Source organism: Platichthys flesus, chromosome 16, assembly GCF_949316205.1.
Source record: "Platichthys flesus chromosome 16, fPlaFle2.1, whole genome shotgun sequence".
NCBI classification, from domain to species: domain Eukaryota; kingdom Metazoa; phylum Chordata; class Actinopteri; order Pleuronectiformes; family Pleuronectidae; genus Platichthys; species Platichthys flesus.
Window position 1 is genome coordinate 9,938,824 of NC_084960.1, and position 7,359 is coordinate 9,946,182.

Here is a 7,359-nt window from a genome sequence, read left to right on the forward strand (position 1 = left end):
TGGATATTTGTTAACAGATCAGGGTGATGTCACTAAGTGTGTGATCCTTTAGCTGATAGATCGGGGGGGCCTCCTCTCCAGCTCCTCTTGGGTTGCGGGGTCATCTGATAGTCACTGAGTGGCCAAACATAAACACATGGAGCGGCACACTGAGGCCTCTTCGACCCGGAGGAGCGGGGGGGGAAAGAGCCGTACACATCCTGGTAAGCAGAGAATGCATGTGCAAAAGGAAAGCGACTGTCTAAAGTTTCAGAGAATGATGCGAGGGACGGGGTATTTCACGGGCCACGGCACAAACGGGTCCAACTAACCCGTGCTGTAGTAAAAAGTATGAAGACCATATGCAGCTGTGTAGATTAATTTGCTCCCCAGATGTTACCCAGAGGTGTCCAGCCAGATGACCTGAGGTTTTCCTAGTGAGCAGGCGTTGTCAGCTCCTCCTGACGACATGTGATCAGGCCTGACTTCAGCGCTTTAGCGTTTCCTCTTGTTTTGGCAGGGGCTTCCATAGGTGAAGGAGCACCGGGGCGTTCCATAATTCCTTCATATTCCCACAAGTGGAATTGCCTGTCCAGCTGTTTCGCTAAGACGTCCTCCAGACAGCCGAGCCAGTTGGCGCTTCGCGAGAAACCCCAAACCTAATCCCTGATTGTCTCCCTCCTCTCCCTCGGTCCCCATGTTTTCTATTGGGAGCTGGAGGCGTCCAACAGAGTCATTGGCCACTCCTGCAGGTGGAGCCCGTGCAGTGCTGTGCACCAGGGCTGGGCTTTAACTGGGGCTGACTCATTCTGTCGTGGACCAGCAGACCGTTTCACTCTCACGCTCGACTTGACTTTCGGTATGATCACTGGTTTGTGTCCAGTTTATCATGGTTTTAAGTAAAGACACACAGACCTTGAATAAGTTGCTTTGCTACCATAAGAAACATTTAGAAATATTGATGCTACTGCATATCTATTCTGAAGAATTACACAATTCATGCCCAAACTACATAACCACTGTAATGTGGACTCTTTCCTAATAAAAACTGTTTTTTCCTTTTCATTAAATAACAGTAAAATCAGCATCACGGTCCTGTGGTTTCATTTTAGATCAGCTGCTTTGCTCGAGGTTCTTTCTCGTTTAGGGAAACAGAAAGTTCTTTGGTTAATGATCACAGATCAGTTCAACCGTTTTCTTATGAACCAACAGCTCACCTGTGTGTCCTGCTAAATGCCTCCATAAAGAGGGGTGTGACAGTTTTATATTTCAGCTGCAGCCTCGCCACAATGGCCATGACTACAGTTACCGGGTGGCTTGGCTCCTCTCACCTCTTCCTCTGTTTGCTTTGTAATCCGTCACCTTCAGGAGAAGACGAGCCGCGTGTTTTCATTTAACAGGCCTCTGGAAGTGTGTGTGTGTGTGTGTGTGGGGGGGGGGGTTTGGATGGCTTCCAGTGCCATCAACCGTGTAAAACGAAAAAAGATCACAACCTTTCCGGGTTACGGTTGAGCCATATGACAGCACAAAGTAATCAGTCAGTGAAATGGGCACTACTACGCTTTGTGAGATCAAGGGAGACAAAGCAAAAGCCACAGATCTGTTAGAGCATCTTCACAGCAACTGAGGATCTATATTTATTATTTTAGTTGAAAAACACAACGAAGCTTCATTAAAAAGACTACGTGTGCACTCTTTGGAGAAACCTCCATTACTAACCCACTTATAAAGCAAACAATAAAGAAAAGGGCGGGGCACTTTGCAGCTCACTGCAGTGCAGGGGAATGAATCACAGATGCTACTCGGTCATTTGATTTCCAGTCATGATCGTCCTTGTTTTTCTTTGGTTGGTTTGTCTCAAAATCTTATTAGAGAAAAAGGTTTGACTCTGTAATACTCGAACAGAGCAGCGCTGTGTGTGAAGCCTCTCTGAGCAAAGAGGAGATTTTAAAGACCACTGTGATATTTATGGTCTCCGCACACACACACACACACCTGCTCCCAGTGGGCAGCCGGGTCTGCCCTCTCACCCTGCTGCTGCTGCTACTGCCCCCACCCCCCCCACCACCCCCCCAGACCACTGCACCAATTACATCTTCCTGAGCAGCGGCCGGTCCAGCTGAGTGGTCAGCTGATTGTCAAAGGCCTCTCTCTCTCTCTCTCACACACACATACACACACAAACACACACACACACTTTCTCTCTCTCTCTATCTGCCTCTTCCAGCTCTGCGAGGGCACACACCACTGACCCGTCCCAGAGCGAGCCCGGTCAGCGGCCTCTCTCTCTCTCTCTCTCTCTCTCCCCCCCTCGTGTGTTTACAAACACAGACCACAGGAATCCACCTGATGAGCCAAGAGCTGTTTAGCAGCCCTAGAGAAATTTTGCACACGAGAGCTAACGTTCTGCGACTGCAGCGCCAGATCACTGTCACGTTTGGGCTGGGGCGGGTTTCAAAACAGCCGATGCGATGCTTGTTTTTATTTCTTTTTTTTTCTTGTCACTCTTGTTGTTTGCAATCTGGCTCGGTTTACAACTTTGTCACTTGTGGGGAAATGGCCCGGGACCACAGTGTAATGAGGGATGCAGATCTGCGGAGGCCGGGGCAGTGCCATGCAGATCTCTTGTCACTCATCCACGAGTCTTGTGCGGGGGGGGGGGGGGGGGGGGGGGGGCTGTTCCATCAATTTAGCATGACCGAAACATTGCACCGTGTTAAATCACCTTGGCACCGGACAAACGCTGCCTTCTCTCCACAGACGCAGGAGTAAACAGGAGGCCTGCTTCACACATGCACACACAACACATACTCACACACACAACTCACGCATACGCAAACAGGCATTCAGGGCATACCTCGGGGCCTCCAGAGGGCTGGTATGTTCACATCCAAACACACACACACACACACACACACAAAAATATCTGGACAGAAAAAAAATATGCCGGCCATGTGTGTCTTTTGAAGCCCAATGTGCACTAGCCTGTCCGGCCAACTTCCACCATCTGGAACAAGGCAGCGTCACCCTGACCGTCCTGACAGCCACTGCTCAAATAGTTTGGATTTCAGGTGTGGCCTGCAAAGGAAAACATAAACAGTTTAGTTCTTTAGTTGTGTTTATTCTAAAATATAAAAAAGATTTAAAAGAAAGATGCGACACATTGTTTCTGAGGCACTGGGAAGGAGAAATTGCAGGAAAACCCTTCAGGGGCTTGAGAATCAGGGAGAAAATGACAGGAAATAGGTAACGACTTTGACTATTGTGTCAATAGCTACATTCAAACGCTGAGTTAAAACATTAACAAAGTTGAATGTAGCACTTTGGCAGCAGTTTATCCCATAAAGATACATCTACTACATAAGGATACTCATTTGTAAACATTAAAACCACATCTGCAGCTCATGCAAGTGTACACAAACACATTAGGAACACACACACACACCCACAGTGTGGTTAAGAGTCATCAGATGTAAGTGAAAACACATGACATATTGTGAAATGCCATTCATGTTTTTGTCATACTTAATTCTCAATTGTTTTATTCTATTCTAATCTGTCAATTTGAAAGCTGGCACATGATTGATTATATGTATAAATGCTAGACTATTGATCAAACCCAGTTTATATAGGCAGTCTATATGGAAAGTATTGATTAGTTAGGGATTGCAGGGCTCCTTTAAACTGTTGTTGAGACACATTTTAAGAAATGTGTGTGCAAAGAATATCTTGGACTTGGAATTTGGGAGTTTGAGTACAAACAGAAACTATCTCAGCTTTATAGTTCAGTGATAAGACAAAATTCACTGTAGCACAGATGCAACACGTTCTCATGAACTTTCCCTGTTTGTGTCACTATTGTGTTGAAACAACGGAGGTTTTCTCAGGAACAGATGCAGAGACTCCTCGTCCACACGCCTGAATATTCAAGCTTTTGGGGGTTTGCGCAATAATACCTCGGGATACTCCACACAATCCTGCAGACTTTACTATAATCCAGAGGATAGGCTGACTCGGGAGGGAGGGAAGGGACAGGAAAGGAGAAAAAGGGAGGGTTGGGGGGGTGGAAGCGGGCCTCTGGTGACGTGCAGGGCCTGCAGGGCGGTGTTTTCAGGCGGAGGAAGAGACTGGGGCGTGTGAGCCACATCTGGAATAGTAGCTCCAGAGGAAAACGAGTCGCAGAGACGCAGCAGACGCTCGGCGAGACTTTCCCCCCAAAACTCCTCACTTCGCCGTCCTCACCCTCTCACGGACACACACACGCGGGGCTTTGCCTTTTTGTAAGTTGGAGTGGATTCTTTTTTTCTTTTTTTTTTATACTTTCGTTTTTCATTTACTTTTCCTCTTTTTCTTCCTGTCTTTTCCTTCCACTAAAAACAACAGGACCTCACCCCTGGACTTTAAACCGACTTTGGATTTACGCACGTGAAGAAAAGGGCATTTCTGTCCTGCGTGCTGTGGCTTCACTCGAGCGGTGCACTCGTCCATCGCGGTTTTTAAGGGTTTTGAGAGGCATCCCAGATTAACGCTTATAAAAAGGGCGCACGGTTGAGGCGCACGCATGGCGGCACTACGCTGGAATGCGTTTTTTTTTTTACGCAGATGAGTTGCGTTTGTTTTCCAACAGCATGCGAGGATTAGACGTGACCGCGCCTCTCGTTCGACAGTTGTTTCTCACTGTAAAGCTTTTAAAAACTAAATATGAAAAACATGATTTGCTTTTTATGATTATTTGTATTTAAATATCTTGGGTTTTAAAGAGATAGTTCAGTGTTCAGTGAATCCAACTCGAGGATGTAGTCTCTGACTTTAAACCCTGAGCGTTTTCAGGCCATCGGGAAGAAATTAAGAGTTCCTTCTCTCCACGTTTGAATGTAAGAGGACACTTTCACATTGAGGTAAACATTGCGGTTGGGGATGTGGAGCGAGGAGTGAGGATGTGGCGCCACCTAGCGACGGCCATACGCCTTGCAGGGGTTTGGTGGGACTTTTAAATCCACGAGGGCTGACTTCTACTTGTCCTTTTTTTTTATTTTATTCTAGCTCTACTTGAAAACTCAAAATGCTGCTCATCCTGCTCGGAGTGCTCGTCATGCACTTGATCATTCTCGTCCTCCTCATCGTGTCCACGGCAGCAAGTGTAAGTCCAACTTTTATTTTTATTTTCTAAAAATGCTGTAAAATGGAGACTGTAAATAGACAGCCATGAGAATGAGTGAGCACACACTCTAGCTGTGTTATCGCACCGACTATTTATTATTATTGCCGGTGGACATTATTCCCCTGCTAGTGTGCTGCCATGTATTTAAATGACTGTGTTGTTGTGTTTACCAGGCCTGGTCTGTAGGTGGGGATACTACCTCAGATCTATGGTCCAGCTGCGTGACAAACAATAAAGGCTACCACTGCAATCCAGCCAGCAATGAAGGTTTGTCGGCGTCCCTGAAAATCGAACTAAACCGACTGTACAGCAGTAATGAAACGTGTTGAAACTCCCCCCCCCCTCCATCTGTTCTGCTCCGTCCTCTCAGACTGGATCCAGGCGGTGCAGGCCCTCATGATCCTGTCCCTGCTCTTCTGCTTCTTCTCCCTCATCGCGTTCGTCTTCCAGCTCTTCAAACTGGTGAAGGGCGGACGCTTCTTCTTCACCGCCGTCTTCCAGATCCTGGCCAGTGAGTATGACTTCATCGCACGCCGACCGGTCACACCCTGGAGCCGGTGCAGGCGGAGGAGCAGTGAGCTCATCCAGTGTTCCCTGCGAATTCCTCCACGCTCCCCTCACGCCTCCCTGTCGTCCCCTCCCTAGGTCTGTTCGTGATGTGCGCGGCGATCATCTACACCGTGATGAGGCCCGAGGACAACAGGCAGTTCGGCTACGCCTACGTGCTGGCCTGGGTGGCCTTCCCCCTCTCTCTCATCAGTGGCCTCATTTACATCGTCCTGAGGAAGAAAGAATGAGAGCCGGGAGCAGGGGGAGAAAAGCAGAGGGTGGGGGGGGTGGTACGGAGACCCCTTCACCACAACACCGCACTGTGCCTACTGCCCACAGACCAGAGACTGACATCCTGACAATCCAGCAAAAGTGCATGTGTCACTGACAATTGCGAACACAATAAAGGAGATGCTTATCGCTGCAGGTGATCTCACTTTCACCGCGTTTTCAGCCTCCATTATGATTCAATCACAGGCTCCGTGAATTCCAAACAAACAAACACCCCAAGCGATTCCCACGGGCGACGCCGTGTCCTCGTAATGTGTTTTCCAATCTGTCGGTGACATATTGACTTTTGCTGCACGAATCCATCATGTGTGATGACGACGACGACATCATCCTGCCTTTCTTCAGTACAAAGATGTACATAGTGTCTGTGGTTTTTAGACATATTTATAACATTGTTGCATACATTTTTGTACATAGTGTTGTCAAGTTAACATTGTCGTGCTCGTTTTTCGTGATGGAGCTTGTGTCTCTTCACAAAGTCATGCAGCTGTGCCAAAGAGATGCCGCTTCCACTGCCAGCGTGTCGAGCGATTTCCAAAATCCTGTTTGTCTGTTTTGAGTTTGCTTTGAACGATGTGCCTTACTTAGAAAATCTCTGTTCTTCTTGAAGGAAAATGAGTAAATCCTCCCAAAAATGTAAAAGTAGTAGTAAACACGAGAAGTTTTTTTTCCTGAATTATCTTTTTACTTGATACGCCAACTAAGAAATGTTTTGAATTTTGTAATCTAATGGTGCTTTTTTATCTACTATTCTTGAAATGTATAGCCTACTTTGTGTTGCAAGTGTCATGTCCTGTGATTAATTTGCTTTGTACAAAACTGTTTCCTTTTTTTGTCAGTATTCTTCTAAATAAACCTTTTGAAATTAATTCTGCTGGAATTTTCATGGGTAAAGTATGTATTTACACAGATTTTTACAATGAGAAATAAGGGCCTATTTCTTCTCACTCTGAACCCATATTGGGTGTAGACGAGGACAAGGAAATGACAAATAGTTGGGAACTGACCTGTAGGTCACAAACCCCTCCTTGTAGTAGCTAAATTGTTCCACATGGTGGAGCTATGACATTCAATACCATATGCATGTGGGGAAAACGTTCCCAACATGCTGTTATTCATCTGGAGAAATATTGTGATGTGGTTGAAATACCAGAACAAAACATAATTAAAGAAGACAGTGCATTTGGTTTATACTGCAATTTTCAAAAACAAGGGTCACAAAGTACTTTACAGGGCAACAAAAAGGTAAATGCAGAGTTGTAAAGGCTCATACAACAGAAAACACACAGTATACAGTGTAATAATTCAGTATTCAGGCATTCAGCCTTCAGTCTTCTCATTCAGTATAGTGAGGTGTTGTAGTGACAGAATTATCTCAA

General features: G+C 46.3%; 1 protein-coding gene across 1 annotated transcript; it reads left to right on the forward strand.

Moving 5' to 3' along the window:
- Positions 1–4,100: 4,100 nt before the first annotated feature.
- Positions 4,101–6,849, forward strand: pmp22a (peripheral myelin protein 22a). The gene is made up of 5 exons (XM_062408885.1): positions 4,101–4,259; positions 5,023–5,119; positions 5,314–5,407; positions 5,511–5,651; positions 5,786–6,849. Exons 2-5 carry the CDS (start codon positions 5,042–5,044, stop codon positions 5,935–5,937), a joined length of 465 nt encoding a protein of 154 aa, XP_062264869.1. The 5' UTR covers positions 4,101–4,259; positions 5,023–5,041; the 3' UTR covers positions 5,938–6,849.
- The last annotated feature ends 510 nt before the right edge of the window (positions 6,850–7,359 follow it).